Source organism: Strix uralensis, chromosome 7, assembly GCF_047716275.1.
Source record: "Strix uralensis isolate ZFMK-TIS-50842 chromosome 7, bStrUra1, whole genome shotgun sequence".
NCBI classification, from domain to species: Eukaryota; Metazoa; Chordata; class Aves; order Strigiformes; family Strigidae; genus Strix; species Strix uralensis.
This window is the reverse complement of record NC_133978.1, coordinates 8,234,160-8,256,901: the sequence shown is the minus strand read 5'-3', so window position 1 is coordinate 8,256,901 and position 22,742 is coordinate 8,234,160. Positions and strand designations below refer to the sequence as shown.

Sequence of the window (22,742 nt, the reverse complement as noted above, 5' to 3'; positions counted from 1 at the left end):
CTTTAATAGGTAGCTGTTGGCTCCATGAGAGGTGGAAACAACGTGACCTCTCACACAGAGCTGCCCTCTATGTGTCAAAATGGAGGCCAAGAGTTAGGGAGACCAAGCATATATCTGGAACTATTTTTCACAAGCTACTGCTTTGTACCAGTTTTTGGTCAGCACCTCTTTTAAAACTGAAGCTGCTAATGCTGTTAATTACGGTATTATCTACCAAGGTGTCATTCAAAATGACATTTTCAAAAGTGATGACCTTCAATTTGTATGCACCTTCCCAAATTAAGGTGCTTCTGTGTCTAATACCGTATCAGCAAATACTCCTTGAAATGAAGGACCTAAAATGCATATAGCATTGCTATGTTACTGCCAGCCAGGCCTGGGAATAGGATTGTTTTAGAAAAGGCAGTCCTTCTCGTATATTCAATCTGTTTTGCTCAGCTCATCTTGTAAGAAATGATCCACTGCCAAAAGGAGATTGATTACTGTTACCGGAATGAACGCTATCAGAGACACGATCTTGATAGATTTCAGGCAAAGGACAGACGCTAGCACAAGCATTTGCTTTGTAAAATGAATCTGGAAGATTGCGGCTGGACTCTGAGGGCGAATTTACACTTCACAGCTCAGCTGATTTAAGAGGTCGCTGCTGCCAAAGGAGGATATCCCACTCTGCGTTGCGTCATCCTGACCCCCTCCCTAGAGGAAGCCACAGCACTGGCTGCACCCTGGGCTAATCCGGCTCAGCTCACTAACATCACAGGCTTCCCCCCCACCCCCTTCCCGTTTTTTGAAAATCAAGGTTGTGCTGGTTTAGAAGGCTGAAGGCACTAGCGCAGGGTCTGGTAGTGGGAACTGTCCTTTGCAGCAGAGCCAAGCTGTTCGAGCAGCTCGAGTCATAACACGCAACCTCACCCTGACGGGAATCGTTGAACTCGTTTAGCTTCCCCACCACAGCCACACACAAGCACCAGCCCTTCCACAAACTGAACCTCCCTCTCCCTTCCCCAGGATTCTCTCTTGGTTGCTTCTCTTTCTCTAGCTCTATATTTGGTATTGGGAAAAAAAACATCTTGGTGAAGCAGGAGGGAAGAAGGGGTGTCAGGACAAAATTACATAGCATTTATTCAGGGCCATCTGTTATTCCAAGTCTCAAAGTACTATTTCTGTATCACCGCAGTGTACCATCCCAGCCATAAGAAAGAATTTATGGCTATTCTAATTGCAATCAGTTCAGCACAAATTGAAGTATCAAATGTTTTTCTATTTGTCACAGAAGAGATTTTTTAGACCTTCTGAAGGGGGAGGGGGGCATCATTGCTTCTCTTGTTCTTTAAATACACACACATTAATATATGTGTGTGTAATATATTAATGTGTTTCTAATTAATGAAGGCAGCATTAAAATCAAGGATACTAGAAATTTTAGCAGGCTTACAGATAACAGCAAGAGAAAGTGTTTCTTCTTTTACAAACATTAACATTTTCTGCTATTCATTATCAAAAAAACATTAAGTTGGGTATCACTGTAGTAGTGCAAAGACCTAGAAATGAAAGCCCAGCTTCAGAAGGATAGATACTATCTTTTACCTGCTCTACAATTAATGGTACCAATTAACCTTTAAAAGGGTCAGGTATTTTACTTAAAGACTCTTCAATAATATTAGTTGCATAGTACTCCTTGACATGATCAGATTCACTAGATTCAGGTACAGTATTCAACATAATCTTTCACAAAATGAGCAACAATAACTGCCAGTAATCAATAAGAAATTTTTCCTGTGACACAGAACTTGACTGTAAAATGCACTCAAAAATAATCAACACATAGATTTTAACCAAGCTGAACAGACAGTACTTACACATTAAGCAAATTTCTTACCTGATAGGGCTGAAAGGCACTATCTTCAGTTATAAAATCCAGCTGTTTGTCCACAAGGAATTCTACTGCAGTAATTGAATTGTATACACTTTTTCCAACCAAGGGCTTGAATGTCTATTGGAAAAAAAAAAAGAAAAAGAAAAGAAAATGAACCAATTAAAAAAGCTCAGCACATCAAACCCCCAGGACTATATAAACACTGATGCAATTCTTCCATCTAAACAAGTTAAAACAGAATAACAATTACTAATTATACAAGAAACAAGGATTTTGTGTTTTGTCGTTTTTCCTTTGTGCCGCTGGTGGAAAACCAGCTCGAAAAGGGAACTACACCATACATCTTTCCCTTCCCTCATTGTGCTTGAGCAAGAGGGTTTACCACAGAAGCTCAAAGTACAGGAGCACGATTATGTCTTCAACATACAGCTTAGCACGCAGATCCTCTCCTCCTGCCTGCAGGACTAGCTAGCGCAGTGGTAATTGCACTAAGGACGCTGAAGTGGAAACAGACTGCAGACGTGAAAACGCTCCCCCCCTTCCTGTTCTGAAATCGTTCACCTTGCCTCGAGTCAAGCATCTCATTTCCCTGCCCGTCTCTGCAACCGTTCCGACTCTGCTGCCGCCACCCCCGCAGCCGCTCCTCCCTGCAGCAACCGGCTGCTCCGGCGCAACGGCCTCGGAGGCGACAGCGCCCGGTCCCGGGGCTCTGGCAGCGGGGCCGGGAGGTTTCCTGCTTCCTCCCACGAAGCCGATGGCCCCTCTCCGCTTCCCCAGCACGTGGGAGGAAGCAGGAAACCTCCCGGCCCCGCTGCAAGAGCCAGGCACGGAGAAAGGGAATAACGGGCTCCTCCATACAGGCTTTGCCCAAAACGCCCTGCCTCGTCCAGGCACGGCGGGAGGCAGGGGGCGAGCAGGGAGGGAGCCGTGACTTCGGTGGGTCTCCCCAGGAGGCGACGAGCAGGCAGTCCCCTTCCCTCCTGGCTGGGTTTCCTGGAACAGAAGCGCGAGGAGAGCGTGACTGAGCGGGGATGTACAGGAGGGGATGAGTCAGGTGAAAAGGAAATCCCAGCGGATGGAGGGGAGGGAAAATGCCGCTCTGAAGACAGACTGGAACAGCAGGAGGAAGGCATGGGTGAACAAAAGAAACGACCTGCAGAAAGAACATGCAGGATACAAGGGAAAAAAACCATAGAGGGACAGAAAAAAAATAGAGGAAAGTACAGGACAAAAAAAAAAAATAATAAGGGAAAACAGGAAAAGAAAAAAGCCCTCTGAGACTGAGTCTAAATTTAAAACACAGGAAGAAGACAAAGAGGAGAAACAAGGGTAGGTCAAACCACATGAAGCGTTGTGCGAACGCTACACCAACATCTGTAAGATGCTGCTATCACAACAGGACATCACTAGCTCACGTGCATCACCCCGCAGCAACAGACCCCGCGTACTGACACGGGGAGGGCAGGATCAGTGCCGCCTATTTAGAGGGGGAAAGGGAGGCACAAAGCAATCCGTAACTCGACAAAAGCCACCTAAGCAGAGCAGCAGCAGAGTCAGTGACCCGCCCTCAGCCAGTCTGCAGGCAGCTCCTAAGAGATGCACTCAAGGTTTTATCAGACTTCATTACCTACTTTACAAAGGTGTTGCCTTGCGATTAGGCTAAATATAACCCAAGTCTCTCTGGAGCTTCAGCTTTGGCACTTACTAGAGGAATGAGAGAATACTTCATTGGAGATACATAATACTTGCTAATAAATATATCCAACTCTACAAATGCTCAGATTTAACACACTGCATTCTTGTTTCCATTTTATTTAAGGTTTCACTTCAGCTGTTACCCTTTCTCACACAAGCAAGGGAAAAAACCTCCTATCAGCCAGTCAGTCATCTCAACAACAGGGTAACTAGATGAAAGGGCTGGGGGGGGCAGGAGAATATGACAATATGCTAATTATGGAGTCTGAATAGTAAATAATTATTTAACCTCTAATAGTTAAGAAAAGGCCTTTGCTCTTGCATCACTTTTCTATAATGGATCTCGTATTGCTAATGGTTCGAGTTAAGAGTGGGTGGAGTTCACATCATGAAATTGCAAAGTGTTGAGTGTATAAACTCACAAGTGGATGAACTTTTCTCTAGAAAAGTCAACGCTGCAGTCTTTCAGTTCTTAATTCACCCCTGCATCTTCCCATACACTATTCCACTTTTTCCACACTGGCTCCTTTCTAACTTTCTGTGCTATTATTCAGGTCAAGAAACACGTTTCCGACTACAAACAACAGGACATACCACATCATTAGCTGAAATGACAGTGTGGAATGTGGCTTGCAGTTATCATTCAGGATTCAGACAACACTACAGATCAAGGTACATGTGAGCCACCAGTTTATCTTACTGCTGGTATTAAAAGAACTAGTTCCAAATATAGATCTGTGAGCGTGATTATTCTGAGAAGAGAAACGTAATGCCTTCTCACTTGCTTTCATAGATCTAAGCCTCTAGACAGGCCAACGCCCCCAAAATATGCATGTGGAGGATGCAGGCTATCCCACAAGCACTGAGGAAAAATATGTAAATAAAGCAAAACTACACCATGCCACACACCTCCTCATACGCGGATGGCTGCTCAGCTGCACACAATTTGAGATTTTTCAGACACTATTAGAAAACATTCCCACTATCAAAGAACAACAAAACCCCACCCTTTAATAAAAGGAGGCCTTCTTGGGAAAGCAAAGTCCAGACTCCATCAGCTTCAGGAGATAGGCAGGCCACCAAGGAGATATCCAAACTGGGATAGGTTAGGGATTCGAAAAATCTTAAGATGGAAGACATGACCAAACTTCACACCACACATTGCATATGCACAAAGAAAAACAGACTAAGAGCAGAACAGGCAAGAGTCAGCTACTAGAGGCAAGCATGTGAGGCATGTAATGACATGAAAATAGATACAAGAAGGTCCAACAAGCTCCTTGCAGACTTTCAGAGGAAGACGCTCCCTCTTTCCGTTCCCAAAGTGGAGGACAACTCTAGGGAAAATCAAGCATGCTGCCTGAAACCAGGAAAAATTGGACTTCTTTAAACAAAAATCTCCTTTTCAAACTTGCATAAAGCTTCCTTTTACTATCTACATTAACCCAACTCCCCAAAGACCACAATTAAGCAAAGGACTCAAGCACTCAATTTTAAGTGACATCTGACGTCAGCACTCTTTTAAGCTGCTGCTTAAAAAAAATCCCACTTTCTTCCACCAAATTTCCCTGCTTGGTCAATGGGAACTCTACGAACACACAGTTTGGCTACTTTGCTACCAAGGTCCCTGATACTGAATAAAACATATTTCTTAGTCTCTCCCTGCCCCCCAATCTCCCCATGATTTTACCACAGCTCACGCAAAAAATAACCTGCCTATGGGAGACGTTCTGGCACAGCTCTAAGATCGAGAAGAAAAGCTGGGTTTGAACCTTCTGGCAATCTAAATTTTTAGAAAATATTAAGTACCATCACTTTACAGCAAACAATCTCAAAACTATTCGACGGCATTCACCAAACACTCGCGAATACAGCGGATTACTCACGGACTGCTTTTTCTAACGCCCAGTAACACAACTCATCTATTTATTTCTCGTTTCTAAACCCCCATGGCAACCAACAGACCCCGCTTTCCCAAGGAAGCAGCACTGAGCGAGCACACAGCGCGTTTTTCTCTCTACCTAATGCAATTAAGCAGCTGGAGACGTGGTTAAGCCGCCCCCACCATGGGAGCTCTGGCCAGGGCTGCCGGAGCCGTCGCACCTCGGCCGGGCGCTGCTGGCAGCCGGCTGCGGCAGGCTGGGCGCTGCCAGGCTCTGACACCCCGCAGCTCATTGCAGCAACCGCTCGGGTTACAGCTGAGCTCGCAGCTGCCGCCCGGCCCGGCCCAGCCCGCACGTACCGCGGCCGCGCTGGGGCTCAGCCCCGCTCCGCTGGGCACCTCGCGCCGCCTGCCTGCCCCCCACTCCGTCAAAGCACGCTTGCCTCTTTGCCCCTTTTATTAAAAAAAAAAAAATAATAAAAATCTCTCTAGAGGAATTTATACCGTAAAAAGACTTATAAAGAGCTAAACATGCACTGCAAGAAAGCTATTCTTCAACTAAAGCCTGTAAGGCTTTATAGTCTTCCTCTTTAAAGCACAAAAATTGAAAAGATCGCGTAAACTTAATTTACACAGGCTATTCAGCAAACTTTTCCACATATTGTTCTTTAGCCTCGCTGCACAGTCTGCAATAGCGCAAACACTGGCACCTTTTCATTATGACACTTAATCATTCAAAATAGCCGTAGCTCTCTTCCAGCGCCTGTTTGTTGCCATGGTTTGTACTCAAAGGCAGAATTACCGAGTGGAAAAGAGCGGAAGATAAATAAAGCAGATCTGACATAAAAACCGAGCACGGAGTTTCCTCCTTTCCAGGCTACTTCGCCCGCATTCCCTAGGGCAGAGCCCATTCCCGGCCAGGCGCCGCCGCGGGCGGAGCTCCCCGGCCCTTCCCCGGCGGGGCGGCCGGGCCCGCGGGCAGAGCCCGGCAGGGAGGCGGCAGCCGCCGGGGCCCAGCGCCCCGCACTCACCGGGCGCCGCCAGCCGGGCCCCCTCCGCGGCGGGGGTGCCGCAGGGCTCACCGCGATTATCGCAGCTGGTTTGTAGCGGCGGGGCTCCTTACCGCTAACGTCTGGACAACGAGCCCCTCAAGTTCAGCAGCCGCCGTTAAGGGCAGAAATTGAGCCTCGCTAACAAAACACACACCAAAAAAAAGAAAAAAAAAATCGATTTCTTCAACTCCGTTTTTCCGAAGGGCGCAGGCCGGCCCCCTGCGCGGCTCCCCCGGGGCAGGGAGGGGTCCGGTACTCACGGTGCCTCCGGGCCGCCTTCAGCCGTCGCCGGACCGCGCACAAAGCCGCCGCCGGCCGCGTGCCGCGCCCGGCCCGCCTCCGCGCCCGCGGAAGCCCGCCCGTCACGTGCGCTGCTCCGCACACCGCGGGGGCGGGCGGGAGGAGATGGGGGGCTGGGGGCGCGCCCCGCTCCGCCCCCGCGGCCTTGGAGGGCAAACAAAGACGCGCGGGCGCCCCTCACAAAGTTAAAATGTCCGCGGGGGGAGGGGGGTGTCCCGCGGAGGCGCCCCCCCGCCCACCGCCCCCAAATCGTGGCGGCAGATTCTCCCCCCTCGGGCCCCAGCCGACCCCCTCGCCCCCCAGTACGCACCTCGCTCGGCGCCCCGCGGCCCGGCCCGCGGGACCTCCGCACCCGCCTCCGCCTTTGAACTCACAAGGAAAATGGTTCTCGCCGCGCCGCTTCCGGGTCGGGCCGGGCGGCCGCGCCGGGGGCGGGGACGGCGGGGATGGGGGAGGAGGCGGCGGGGGGGGAGGAGGAGGCGGCGGCAGAGGAGGGCTCGCCGCCCGCCCTTTGTGGGGCCGGCGCGGGCTAGCGCGCAGCTGGGCCCGGCGCGCAGGCCCTGGCGCGCCCCCGCTGCTGGGTCATGGCGCGCCGCCGCCGCCGCCGCTTACATAAGGGCGGGCGCGCGGTGCGCGGGGCCGGCCATGGCGGCGTTGGCGCGGGGCGGGGCGGCCGCGCGAGGGCAGCACGCCGGCGGGAAGGGGCGGGGCGGGGCGGCGGCCACGTCCCGCGGGGGCGGAGCCGCGGGCCACGTGTGGCGGCGGCCCCGCGGCGGGGCCGGGACTCCCGGGGGCCGAGAGCTTCCCGCTGCCCGGGGCCGCCCGGCCCGCGCCAGACCTCGGCACCCTGCAAAACTCGACGACAGGCGGTTCCTGGCCGGAAGCCTTCCGCCCCCCGAGAGCGCCCACGGTGCCGGGTCTGTCCCTCCCTCGGGTGGGCTACAATGCTGTCCACGTTCACCAAAAAAGAAAAAAAGAAAAAGGCAAGAAAAAGGAAGGGCGGGTCAGGCATGAGCTCAGAGCCTGACTCCGGCCCAGAAGCCGCCGGAGCAGCGGGCGGTGAGGGCACAGGCCGGCAGGCCCGGGGTAACGGAGGCAGCGCAACGCCCGGCAGGGGTGGTCTGCCCGCAGCCCCCCACGAACGGCCGACTTGGCCCTCATCAGCTCCCACTTACAGCCCGTAAACCCACACAAGGCGTTGACAAGCGTCTAATTTTCAGCGTACAACCTATCTTCTATCTTCTCCTTGATGACAAAAAAAACCCATAAAATGTGTCTTCCCAGTGCTGAACAGAAGTTAATGCCACTAACCAACTAGTTGTCTGCAGTTTACATCAAAACATCAATCCACCTGAATAGTCCAGGGGCAAAAAAGTGCATGGTGCACTATCTAATGAGAAAATGGTTTGCAAACAAATTTAGCAATAAAGCCTGTAATGCATTCCTTGAGTTTAGCTCACATGCACAAGCATGGATAGAAGAAAAAAAGGGAAAAAGAAAATCACAAGGGAGGTTACGATAGAGGCATTTATTTCCTTCAAACCCTTTAAACATAAACAGCTGTACATTTTTTACTTCATGGAAGAAATATAAAGCGTGTGGTTTGCCAAGAAAGTATGAGAATAATGGGAAATCACTGCATGACTACCTCTCTGTTCTCATCTTGAATTATTCCAAATGATGTAAGCTTAAAGGTGTACTGGAATGCTATAAAATACTGAGCTCTGAAATAATATCTACTTAAGTACATTTAAAAATTGAAGTTGAACTGGAAGGCTCTCTACCCACCACGGACTCTTCTCCAGCAACTGGATTTCTTCCACAACAGCCGGTGACACTGCATGCACACAAGCAGGGCAGGAACCACACTACCCGTACAGGGGTTTTGGACACTACCCAGCCTCCACGCAAACCACGTAACTGCAAAACTGGATCTTGCTTTGAAGGGACACCAGCAGAGGCAGTTTATTGTATGGATTTCCCCTTTTAAGTGGTCTTCCAGCCTAGCGAGCTGGAGGCGGCTGAGCAGCCTTATATGGCTGCAAGGCTGCGGGGAGGCGGCTGCAAGGCTGCGGGGAGGCGGCGGTGCCCGCAGCAGTCTCCATCTATTCCTGACCACCCAGGCCGGACAGTTGCTCCCCTCACCTCTCGCACCCCTGCACGCAGCCCTTCACCACATCCGCTCACCCTCAGGGGTAGCCAGAGAAAGGCCACCTTCTACTGCCAGCATAGCATGGGGCTCGCTGACCCCCTCTGCTCCCCCAAAACATGCTCCAGCCAGGCCATGGTGGGGCTGCGCTTCCTCACCTCCAGAGAATAAAAAGAAAAAAAAAAAATGATGTTTAAAATCCCCAAAATTTTAATGACACCATTCTGACCTGATTTCTTTCCAATTCCTTCTTCTCCATCCCACCTTCCCTGGGGTAGGGGGAATCATGCCTCAGCCACTTTTACCAGTACCGAGACAGGTCATGCAATAGCAGAGCCTAAAACTTGACCTATCAATAATAGCTGACACAAGGAAATATCCTGAACTCAGACTCTGCCAAGTAGTCAAGAAACAGTTGGGTTTTTTTCAAATTTAATTCTGTACTTGTATGATCTTCAATTTAACTTCTAAAGAGCGTTTTAGATTACCTCCAAGAAGTAGTGAACATCCCAAAGACATACTACTACTACCACCAAATTCATACCTCCCTCATATGGTTTCAGGGGGTCGTTTTACCATTTCTGTCAAGTAGAGTTCAAACACTAATAGTTATTTCCAGAAGGACAAACAAATGAATTATGCTTACTACAGAGCACAACATACTTCATGTGACTCTTAAACTAATGGTGCTGCAATAGCTGTGTGGTATGCAGTGCAACTGTCAAAGCAGGCTATCCTCAATAACATCCAAGACAGACACTGTTAAAATACAAATCACAAGACTGTCTGAAGGACAGGCAAGTTTGCCTGTTTGGACAAAGCTTTATTAATAGAATGCAACTTAGTAACAAAGAATATTAATACCCAGCTCAGCACCACCTATTCATTACCACATAGGGATTTTGCTAAAAATTCTCAAGTGGCACCAGCTACACATGCAATACTAACCCAGCAACTCTATTTCCAAGGGTTTCACTTAAAGGTGATCTCAGTAAAAATCCACTTAGTGGGAAAATAACTTTTGAGAGTATAAAAAAAAAAAAATGAAGTGGCTACTGGTGCAATTCCTAATGTTAAGTATGCTAAGGCAAACTAAAATGTTTACATCATTACAGCTTACTAAATTTACCCCCATATATACGTATGTATTCTTAACAGCACAGGTTTGCCATGTAAAGGCACTAACACTGATTTTTAAACAAGAATTTTAAAAATGAGTGTCATAAGAGTCCCAAAGCCTATGGAAAATATTCCTATCCAAGCCTGGTTACGACATTTGCAAAATGCTACACTTTAGAGTGGCTTATTTAATAGTCACATTATTTTAGCGCTGTTTCCAACTACTGTTTGCTTCGTCTCACAATCGGGCCTGAACTCTGTCAAACAAGCCATACTATAAGCTCGCAGAACAGAGCTGCCTTTGTTCTTTGGCACTGCCAGTCCCCTATGGAATCAGGCAGCACACTGAACTGCACTCGGCAAACAATCCCTGACCTTCAATTACTGTCTTGGCTCGCTGCCACAGGATACATGTATTACTGGTAACACAGTGTGCCCTATTTTGCAGATAATCGCTAGAACTACAGATAATCATAAAAATCGATGGAAAAACGCAAATATTCCCTTCCTAAAATCGCAGTCATAACTTCAACTACGGCAAAGCGTTCCACCACTGTGCCGCAGCAGCACGGCCCAGGCCCAGGCTCAGGCCCAGGCCATGCACAGGCCCAGGCCATGCACACGAGGACGGCGATACTGTCGGTTTTGTATTTTTGGAGACTGCATGAGAAATTCCAGGTGGCATATGGTTTCGCCTTCCTCTGCTGGAGGCTTTCAGTTAGGTTTTTGTTTGCTTTGAGGCGGAAGGCCCACCGGGTTGCGCTGGCATGGTTCTGCAAGTGCTGGTCTTTTTTTCTTTTACTTTTCCCCTTGAAAACAGCGGTGGGTTTTTCACTTGAGCGCCCTGAACCGGGGGCGTTTGCCGGGCGGCCGAGGCCCGGGCCGAGGCCAGCTGCAGGCCTCACACTTGCGGGCTGGCTGGCAGCCAGCGCCCGGGCCATGAGTCACTGCCCTGCCGGGAGGCTCCTGGCACGGCGCTGCCAGAAGGGCCGCCAGGACAGGGGGAAGCTAACACACAGCCAGAGTGGGGGTTCGGCTGTGACCCTCCTCTCGATTTCTCGAAGAGAGTAGCCCCGTTAACTGCAAACCACGCTCCTTCCCCACACCTCACCCGAGAAATCCACGGGTGCGATGCTGCCAGCAAGGAAAGAGCACATGTGAATATTGCAAATGAGTAAATATTTAAACTTTAAAACAAATGAATGCTATTTAAATCGGTCTTCACCATTTAAATTAGTGTTCTTCTACTTATCTTCTTCCTGTGTGCTGCCCTACATTTGCTTAGCAAGCAGAACTGTTTCATAGCAATACTCCTGCAGAAATAATACAGGGTCAGACCAGAGCTACAGTCAGTCTCACTTTAGTGGAGAAATTAACTTTCTGATTATGTATTTGTGCAAACTGACTGGGTTCAAACAGTGTACTCAAGTGCAGAAGCCAAAGTCCAAAGGAGGACTTAATGTGTGTGAAACAATCATTACTACTAAGGCTGCCACATGTAAAATAGAGTAACTGGCACCTAGGCGCCAGTTCATTTGGCAAATTCTTCATTTAAACTCTCCGTTTTGGTTATGGAGGTGGGAAAAGTCTCACTTGGAGACATCTAGACATGCAAAGACTTCACCAGGCTATCTTTAGTCATGTTTCAAAATTGAGAAGCTGAGGACAACAGTGTATATGGAGGAATACGAGCAACAATACAATGAATACATTTGCGTATCAGTGCTGATTTTACAGTATATAATCTGATTTAAAATATGGTTTCTATCTTTGCAATATTCTCAGTCAACTTTTAAAATCATTTCTGTCCTTCCCTGGGCAAGCACCATGGGGTTTAACACTGCATGCATCAACATGACTGTGCAATTTTCCTTATTACTTCATCCCCATCTACTTCATCATACCAGTACTGTAATCACAGCTCTAGAAATAAGCTCTGTTAGTAAACTTGCACTATTTCTGTGGCTGAATTGGTGTCCCTGCTGCAACAGGAGACCAGTAATCTTGGTGAAAGCAAAACCAGAAGCATGGCATTAAAAAAAAAAAAAAAAATCATTGTAGGCAATAGCATTGCATGAGTTTTCTTACTTGCTGTAGTTTGCTGCCAGTGTTTAAATGATCTGCAAACTTCAGAAACTACAAATTTTGCCTGTTGACAAATAATTTCAGACTAAATTGCCTTCATTTCTCCTGTTACAAAACCCCAACCCTTTGTACAAATTCAACTCATTTTCAGGTCTAAGCCTCCTAAGCAGTATCTTTTACAATTGCTGCCCCTAGTTTCTTTTCTTCCTAGCCCGTTCTACACCTTCCCCTAATTCAGTTTCTATTAGAAGCCCGTTGCTGACATTTTTCTCTCTACGTAGCAGATGTACATTCACAGATACAAATCCATATACTTGGAACCTACAGAATAGTGCTTTAACTCCAGATTTATGTCCAAAGACAAAATATTGTGCAGTCTTCTCTCAGGCATTGCTTTGTGGAAGTCTGTCCTTTCAAGTCCAGCATCAATATAACAGACTTGTGTTCTCCTATGCCCTCTCCCTTCGTTAGCTGAGCAAAGATGCTGTGACCCTGCCACTCGCTCAAATCCAGTAACATCAATGTCATCTTTAAGTGTGCCTTTCTCTCTCTCACTTCTGGGTCCAGGTTACATGAAACTCCTGCAGATCTTTCTTATAAAGCTTATAAAACACATGCTTTTCTACCCATCCCCATAGTTCAGAGCACCAGCCTACATTCACCCTGCATTTGAATTACTGAAACCTCCTTTCCTCCGGCCTCAATAAATGCGTATGTGCTCAGATCCACGCAAAATGCTGTCACAAACATCTCCAGCCCACAACATCCACTCTCTGCACTCCTTCCCCCAGCTGTCCCATCACATCAAACCGCACTTTCAGAAGCAGCATCTCCCGATCTTACTACTGCTCAATTTAACAATTTCAGGAACAGGTTACTGGCAACACTTGCAAAGCTGATTCACTGACATCTTTCCATTTTCTCCGTAAAGCTCTGCTCTACTGTACCAACCTCTGAAACCTTGACAATGGCTTGGCCACAGCATTATGGAAGCCTCATCTTTCCTCATAAGCAATGCCTCCTATTTCCCATCTGCCTGTCTCTGTGTGTCATCTGCCCTTGACTTACTCTCAAATTTTAACCGTGGAGAAAGAAACTGTTTTCATTCCTCATCTGTTCTACAACTCATTGCACAATGAAATCCTGGACTTTCATATGAGTTTCCAAGTGTCATGGTAATGTGCCACAACAGTCATTAACCTTGGGACAGGATTCTGTCTTCCACAAAGCAAGCACAACAGCTTCAAGATCATAATGTTCTTACCCACACTCCTTCTGCAATATTCATCAAACCCTTTTTAACTTGGGTGCCATCCATGTTTTTCAGTATTCACGCTTCTTCAGCCTTCTTGCTTCCCTCACAATAATGCCAAACTCCCTCCAACTCATTTCTTGGCTTTATTCTCCTCTTCCAACCCTATCACCAACATTCACAACGTTCTTGCATCCTTTTCCCTCCAAGCTTACTGGATCTAGCATTCATTTACCCAGCCTCCTTCCAGCCTCACCTCCAGAAAAACAACCTGATTGAGAACTTCAGCTTCGGGCTTCTTACATCCACTGAATTGCTGCTCTTCTGATTCAGCATCCGGCACTGCCTCCCTCTCATCCTTCCCACTAACTGAAGTCCATTACAGAACAGGCCTCCACCTTTCACCCTCCTACTATTTCCTGCCCCTCTCATACTACATTCCCAACTGCCTCTCTGAAGCACATCTCACTTCCTGAGAGTCACCCAGATCTAGTTTTCATAAGGGGCCTTTCTGTTTTTATTCCTCAGAGCTTAAATACCTGCCTCACCTTTTTCCATCTCAACTCCTACATCCTTGTTAACTTTGATCACTTTTTTTTTCCCCAATTCTGCTTCTTTTTCAGTTCTTCTGCCCTGCCATTCTCTCTCTCTTTCCTTTGTCTAAGGCATTTTATTCATCAGCTTAGTCAGTTTCCCGTCTCTTAAATGGACTGTATTTTATTTTGCATTTTTCTATCTGATCTTCTCCAAAACAACTCGGGTGCATCCTCACCACAAAAAGCTCAGCTTCTCACTGCAGTTCGGGCTCCCTGATTGCTCAAGGCTGCCAGCAGGCCCTTCGGGCCAGGGCTGCCTCCTGGAGACAAGCCACTGGCTCCATCAGAGGCGAAACGGGGTGCGGTTCTGAGGGAGCCTCACTCCAGGCATCACTTCCTCCGTTACGGCAGTGGTGAGAATGCACCCATGCCGGTATTTTCCATTCCCACAGCCCTACGACAGTATCCAAGCAACTCTTGTAATATCAAATGCTCCCCATATGCCTGACACCACACCCAGGGCATGCAACATATTCTTGACATCATGCTATAAAATGGTCACTTGAGTAGGCTGTAACAACTCAGTTAAGTAGGAAGTCTCTATGGGGAGTCGAATTGGCTCTTGAAACAGAGCTAGGATCAGGAGAAAAAGATGTTAAATAGGAGCCCCTGTTTGGAGCTATCTGGAATAACAAAAGCTTCAAAAACATTACAAAAGGTGAAATATAAAAATCTTGCAAAAAGTATCAAGAACAGACAGCAGTATTTTAGAAGAACACATCCTGTAGAAGCTGAAAGAAGGAAATACCTGGTTCAGATTATCATATGAATGAAGTTGTTACACATAAATTTGGATTCCATTTCTGAGAAGCAAAAGACTCCTCAAGGCCATTCCTCCAGTCTTTACATTTACATTTACTCCGTCCTATTGACAGTCTATTTCACTGTTTGTCAGGCAGCATAAGAGGTGTGGAGTAAGCACATTCTATTTGCAATATATTCAGAATGGGGTGGGTTTTTTTGGTGAATAGTTAAAAGGCTACAACTTCTATTCCTTCCTCCTTCTCTACTTTCACAGTCTTCAAAAAATCAGGAACTCCATATGCCAGTTCTGCAGGCTTTCTATCCAGCTATCTCTGGATTGCCTTAATAGGGCAATGACATTTGTGGTGGGAGAGGATTATTAATTTTGGATTCAGTGTCTCTGTGCTCTCTTAGTCCCAACTTGCTGGGAGTAAGGTTGTACTTGGACGTTTGCAATACTTCTTTTTTATATCTTAAACACTTTAAGCATAAGAGTATCTTATCTTAACAGTAGTATTTTCGTAATTCCAAACACTAAGACTTAAATATTAAGCAACATCAACGCACTGTGTTTTAATTATCTTTGTAGAAAGCTCCATCTTACTGACACAGCATGCTACTATAGAGTCCTCAAATAAAAATATCAGACTGTTCACCTCACCTTTATGTGTCATGTAAGCAGAGATACAATCTAGTTTCAGACTATATACAGAAATATTTTTAACCTTCTTGAGCAGTATTTTTTCCTGCTAGGATTGCTTTATAATCATACTGCGACTTTGTCAGACTTCCTACACTGAGATACAGTTGCTAATACACTGGTTTGATTCCTGACTCTATAGCATAAAAGCTTTGGGAGAACTTCTCAAAGAGAAAAACCTTATAGGCATAAACCACTAAGAAGTTGAGGTTAAAAGTTTACACTTGATAATAAAAAGTCTGATGGAACAGACAGGGTTTTAGTCAATATATCCCAGCATCAGGATAATGCTGAAATAATGTTGAAGTACCATCAGTCTATCTAGTAAACAAATTAGAAAATAACCTAGATATCATAATGGATTCCCTCCCCCAGTGTTATTTTTAGTTTCTTGCATCTGCCCTCCTACACGCTTGTCCAGTAGCAACCTTGATGGACAAAAAAAATTTTTTTTTCCCTTCAGGAAAACACAGGACAGATGGTGTTGAAAGTATTTCTCTCGGAGATAACAAGTTTTCCGCTTTTTATAAATTCACTCATCTTCAAACTGTGACAGCTGTGAGTTTAAAGATAAAATCGAAATGATCCAGATCTTGTTCATCTCCTTTCTCTAGGGTCCCTGAAAGGTCACACAAATGTGTCTCACTTAGAAGTTTCCCACTAAACGTGAAATGCATTTCTTTTCCAAGTTCAAACTTACTGGTATATTAGAAAGAAGCAATGTAACCCTCTGCTTTTTTTCAGATTTGTGGCTCAGGCCTGTATTGTGAATTCAGGATATTCTGGATCCGTTTGTATAGTATATCAGACAGTATTTACCTCCAAGATCTATTTATAGCACTAATTACATTCCCTCATTCCTCCCATACTAGCATAGTACATGACAATGTTACTAGCCTACATGAACTACTCCCACTTAAGTCTCTCATGTTAGATTGTACTTCTACACTCTGGTTATCCTCATCGTCCTTCCCCTGTATCCTGTTCAATCTGAATTTATCTTTCTCCAGCATGGCTGACCCAAATTATGTATGTTAGTCTAAAAGCACTCTCAGGGGCAGGCATACAGGGACACTAGCATGCCTCTATTCCAGGAAGATACGTCTCGCACATCTCAGAGTCACAACTGCGATCATCTTGATGTCACGCAGCAGGTTCACGGTCCTCCTCTGACTGGCCAGAAGGCCTGAACCTTGTCCACGCCAGTGCCTCCGCTGGATAAGCTCTCATCTGCATTTGCCATCTGCTCCTAAATCCACCACTTTGTGTTTTATGCAGTTATGTTTTGTTCCATTTCTATTACTTCATCGCCCAAGAACATTCAATTTTAGTTGCGTGAAAAAACCTTATCCCCTGTGTTAAGGTCTCCTCCTAATCTGCACCATCTACAGATTTAATCAAATTTATTCAATTAGTCCAAACATTTTAGTGAAAACACTAAGCGAGTCATTCCCCAAACGTGTGAACTACTGTTAGCTAGACCTATTTCACCACTACACTGCTCCACCTATTTCAACACCACATAGCTACTATCTTATAAGCCAGTTCCTATCTAATTTACTGTTCACACTACTAATCCCCATCTTCCTCTGACTATTCATCACTTGACATACTGTGGGATGCATTTCAAAAGTCTAGATGAATGATATTAATTGCATTTTCTTGCCTCAGAACAAAGCCAACCAGCCTTTTTTGTTCAAGTGGGTCCATGATGTAGCTTTTCAAGGTGCTGATGACAAGAATAGCCCATAATTAAGTGGAAGGGGAGGAAACACACATCAGATATAACCAGTCTATTTGTAAGCACTTAAAAGAAAACAAGGTGATGAGTAAAAGCCAGCATGAATTTGAAAATAATACATTATGTCAAAGCAAATTTCCTTTACAAATAGAATAGCAGACTTGAGAAGCAGATCTATATCCTGACTTAAATAAGGTTTTTGACACTGCCTCCTATGATATTCACATACACAAGCTAAATAGGTTAGACCCAAACAAAATTAACATGGATGCATATCAAGAAAAAAGAAGGAATAAACAAAATTAACACCCCACCCCCACCCCAAACATGCAGAAATCATCACTAGCTCACTGTCTATGTATCTAGAATGCAGTTCCCAAAGTCACCTACACTGGGTCTGCTCTTACTCACTATTTTCATTAGTGACCCAGATGATAGAACAGAGACTACATTTATTAAATTGACAAACAACCAGCTTGGTGGGACTGCAAATTATATTGGAGGACAAAAAAGACAAACTGGACAAGTGGTCTCAGAAAAAAAGATGATGTGCAAAACACTGCACGCAGGCAGGAGGTCAACAACAGAAATACCAAAGGGTGAACTGGCTTAAGGAGAAATTCTACAGGAAAAGGGAGAAGTTAGCTTCAATTTATGAACTGCTATGAGTCAATGGTATCATGCTGTAAAATTGCAAACACAATACTGGGATATATGAATGTTAGTACAACCTATATTCAGCATTCATAAAGCCTCAGTTGGAGTACTATACAGTGAGCAGAATTTTGGATATTGTTCTTCAAGACAGGTATGCGCTCAAGAGAGAGCAATAAAATGAGCAGTTTTGGAAGGTAGCATGGATGAATACAGACTGAAGAGACTGGGAGGGGAAAACATCTGGGTGTGTCTCCAGCTATGAAAACAGGATGCTGCAAGGAATAATTTCTTAATTTCTACAGCAGATACAACAAGTTTTAGCAGCCTTAATTTAGATTAGGTGATCTCAAGGTCTTTTTCAGTCGTACGATTCTAGAGTATCTGCAGGGTCACTTAACTCTCCCAAATAAAACCCAGAAATTTAGAAAACACATGCCCAAATTAATGCTATATTTAAATCTGCTTTTATTATGCAATTTGCCTCTCTACCCAGCTTCTCTGACCAACATCACCTACTTCATGGCTTCTCTCAACAGCTACAAACTGTTGGTCCTTTAGGGGCCACAATGCAAAAGAAAGAATCTCAAGTCCTTGCTCTGTGGCAGTAATATTCTGGCACTCTTGAGAGCTGTGAGGTACCAGCTTCCCCTGCCCGCACTAATCCCAGCCTGTGGATTCCTATCGATGGAGCTGGACAGGAAGATTTACCTGCAGACCTTGGGAAAGGTTCTGACAGATCATGCCTGACCCAAAGGCCACAGGCTGGCCTTCCTTGTCTAGAAAATTAATTCTTCTGAAAGACGGGTATTGGGTCACTAAAATTCGCTCTTTGAAGTAGGTATATTTTACTTCACTTTCTTTAATCTCCTAAGTCCTTGATTTCCGTGCCCCCCACCCCATGCCTTCCAAAGCTTTACATATTGTGAGGGGAGACTGACAGTCCTTTAATTGCTTGAATAATTCTTCCTTTCCCCCTCTTTATGTTGGCACTGCTTTCTCCAATCATTGGTACCACCCTGAAGGAAAGATTAGTTAAAATAGTTACAATCAGCACTAATTCTTTCCTAATTCTGAAATGGAAACTTGAAAGAGAAACTTGGTCTGAGTATTTTACGATCCTTAAGTTCCTTCTGGTTGTAGTAATTTCCATTCTCTTATTCTCATTATACATCTTGCCTTTTCCTCTGCAGCTATCATCATCCTTACTGAAAATTAAGCCAAAAATATTTAATGTTTTAGCTGTGTATTATTGTTCTTCTCTACACTTCTCACCATATAAAAGCTTCTTCTTTGTTTTCACATTATTTACGAGATCAAATTCAACTTTTAGAAACAAAGAGATCAGAATTAAGTCTTCTTTTTTTCCCCACTGCTCACAGGATTCCTGCATTAGCCTTGCTATGTATTTTCAGGCTGGCTATTGATCCATTTTGGTCTGCAGACCAAGAGGACTCATCCTTACTTCAGATTCAGCTTCCAGACAAATTTTACATATTTGTGACGTCAACAAATTGAGTCCTCACGCTCCTTATACCTGTGATCAGCTTTGCTTATTTAAATTTGCCACTAAGATTCAAAACCTAAATTCCAAACCAACTTTCCTGTATTTTTCCACATATTTCAAACCGAATCAACTCATGATTACTAAGGGTGCAATTTTAAGTTCCACTTAATCTGATTAACTGTAAACTGCCACTGAATGGAGAGGTCCTGAAGGGCTCACCAGGCCCAAGCACTTGCTCTACCTCCTCCGGCAGCCTGATCCACCAAGCTCACCCCCCCACCCCAGCTGACTCATTTGCTCTAGAGTCACCTTGCTGATGTAACTCAGCCTTGGCTGCATGACTGCTGGGATCAGCTAGACAGGGGCAGAAAGAGTGAAGCCAGCTCTTTCAGCAGCTGATTAAGCATAAAGTGCAACTGAATCCTCAATTCAAAATGATTTTCTAGAATATCCTCATTGCTTTTCAAAATGAAGTCTGAAGCAACACTGATTTCCTGTTGGTTCAGTGACTAGGTTAAGGAAGAAACTTGCCAGCAATCACATCCAGGAATACCTTGGCCCTATCATTTCTTCTCTAATCTCCACCTGGGAAAGTAAACCACCTCATAACAAGTACTATTTATCTAACACCACTACAGAGATCCCTATCCCTATTTGAGTCTAACCCCGGGGCTAACAACAGATTCTTTACTCCTTCTGTCATCCTTCTCCAAAGGGATTTTCAGCCAAACTGATTTTGGTCTGTCCTTTTTGCACTGAGGTATTTTTTCTAGTCTACCATACAATTACTGCTGCATAACTTTTGCTTTAGTTCGGTTATTTCTGAACAGCACAAAGCACTTTAAATACATCTAGTCCACTTAAGAGCATTCTACCATGCTTCTGATCCTCAGATGTTTTATACCCCGACCTCTACCAGAGGCTTGGATTTCTCCATTTTGTTGTCCAGGCTCTCAATATGTATACACAACATTTCAGCTGTTTCTTAGTAACCACATCCCATTATCCAGTGAAAACCTTTCCCTTGCTGCAGTGCCTGACTATCATTTTCCTTAATCTTGGAGCTCTTTTCCTTCTCAATTAGAACTAGTCTTCTACCCACAGGCACTTCTCCATATGCCGAGACAGAAACAAAGGCTCACTTGACAGTCCTCTGCTGAGAGCAAAAGCCTGAATGGAAGTTGCATAGGTTGGTCAAAACTTTTTTCCTTACACCTTCTCAGCCACTGCGCTAGCCTTCTTCTCTAAAGGCAATTTTTCTGAAAGGTACTTGGGGACAGAGCCTAGCTGTAAGTGATCTCCTCAGGGCTCTCTGCTCCAAGGACATTAATTCCACTTAAGACCATCAGACCATCTACTCTGTCTTCTCCAGTATGGTATGCACATCTGTAATCCACCATGGTAGAAAATTTGCTGTCATTTATCCTATCATGAAGGCTAACGATGGAGTCTTTTCTTCCCACTCCCACTCATATCCCTTCAGGATCTTTCTCAGCTTTCTCATTCTTCCTTATCTTTCTATTCAGCAACATCAAAAGTCCCACCAAGAAATCTGCAATTCCTCAGCCACGTGAGCCTTCTCTTAATTCTTGGATCTGGTTTCAGTTCCAGCCTCATCGCCAGTTGCATCTTAAACCTCCCCACCCCTCCCTTCTTTTTCCTTCACTTTTGAACTGTATTAGTGATTTCATGCATACTATATTTAGCCATCTTTATTAAATCTGCCATTTTTCAGGTTTCCTCCACTGCTCCCTTGATTATTAACTCTCATCCCTTTCAAGTCCTTGCCTTCAAAAAGGACACACACTAAACTCCCTTGATATACTCGCCAGTTACACAGCAACTACTTATCAGCTGCTTGACTTTTGAAACCTTCTGTCTAAAGGAACTTCAACCCTTCATTTAGTTCAGCTGTGGTTAGCAGCAGGAATCAGTCTCACACTCAAGTTCAAACACTGTCCATAAATTACATTCAAATCAAACACTAGTCACTGATCCTCAAGAAACAAGATTTGCTTCCCAACCCCCCGGAAAGGATCCTGTGCTGCCTTTGTTGACCTCTCCTAAAAGCTCAATGCTTCATAACAAACTGGATGTGTCAAAGATGTCTGCTTTGGCTATTCCCATGGAAGTCTATCCAAATTTGGCACTGTTAAAGGCCTCAAAAGAAAAAAAAAAGTTCACAGATGTTTAACTGAGAAATGCTTGCGAGCAAGGGGCTGTTTCCTTTCCTGGCAATCACTGTTCTTGACTAGCGTGGGCCGTGGCCTCAGAGATCATAACAGGAAGTGTCCCCCACTGCTGGCACCCAGTGCTAAAGGAAAAGGAAGACATAAACTGAGGGGAAGGCACCGGGGGCAGGAAAAGCACCACCAGAAGGCTGAGAAAGAGTAAATGGGCACAACAGCTGGCAATGGATTAACAACAATAGAAAGCTCTGTATACCACCACCACACATACCCCTTGGAAGCTGGAAATGCACCTAGAAACTCCACGCAACGTTCTTCTGTTTTTTTACCAAGACAACTTACTGCTTTTTTGTACCTTGGCCACAAAACCAACCAGTCAACTGGTGTGAATAAAACAGCTTCACTCTGTAAAATGCTTGAGTACTAAATGATAAACTGAGGAGTTAAGCTTCTCTCTCACTACCTTCTCTCCATCACTGAAGAGGCCACTTTCTGGGACACCCCCTTCCCTAAATTGACTGGAAGGAGCAGTACCTTATTTCTAAAATTACTACCTGTTCTCAACAGAGTCAAAGCAGAAATCACCCGTGCACTCTTCGCACTCTCCCCATATGCTCTTCTCTCTTTCCTGGCCTGTATCACTTCTGAGTACTTTTGCCATTTGCAAGATACAACATGCTATGTGAGGATGAGGAACACTCTAATTTTTCCTTTCAACTTAGTATAGCTCCTGTATTTTTTTTTTTTTTTAAATTCTCCTAACCATGACCGAATTTTTGTAACAGTATTTCAATTGACTTTTAAAATTAAATTATTCTTTTTTGGCCCAACAAGCCAGGCGTAACTGATACAAAACTATCAATAAATCTGATAACAGCATCAAATCTAGGACTACTCAAAAGCTTGGGTGTGTTTTTTACCCCTATTTAAGATACCCTCAAGCTGTGCTTATTCAAGATATAAAGCAAGCAACGGATGGACATTTAAAAACTAAGCCTCCCTTTGGTCTTTATATTCTCATATCTATGAAATTATTTTAAGAATTTTACTCCCTTTCTCACCCCCAAAGTAACAAGAAAAAGCTTTACATTAGGTAAGTATTGAGGGAACAAAGGAGTAACCCTCATTGACAAGTTTTTATTTTTCTCTGAAAGAGAGCTCTTTCAGACCAAGACCCACAAGTGGAGCTAGACAACAGGAC

At 45.1% G+C, this 22,742-nt stretch overlaps 1 protein-coding gene across 9 annotated transcripts in view; it reads right to left on the bottom strand.

Annotated features, from left to right (window-relative positions):
* The window catches only part of JMJD1C (jumonji domain containing 1C), a 165,124-nt gene that overhangs the window by 55,828 nt on the left and 86,554 nt on the right, over positions 1 to 22,742 (bottom strand). For 6 of the 9 annotated variants that reach the window (XR_012629595.1, XM_074874317.1, XM_074874312.1 and 3 more), the window contains exon 3: positions 1,880 to 1,993. Coding sequence is in view for 5 of the 9 variants with exons in the window: in XM_074874317.1 (XP_074730418.1) it covers positions 1,880 to 1,993 (114 nt within the window). In the remaining 4 variants the exon portion in view is untranslated. Of the gene's footprint in view, positions 1 to 1,879; positions 1,994 to 6,576; positions 6,644 to 7,115; positions 7,205 to 22,742 lie in introns of those variants that run through there. The other 3 variants (XM_074874320.1, XM_074874319.1, XM_074874315.1) reach the window with 2 other exon arrangements.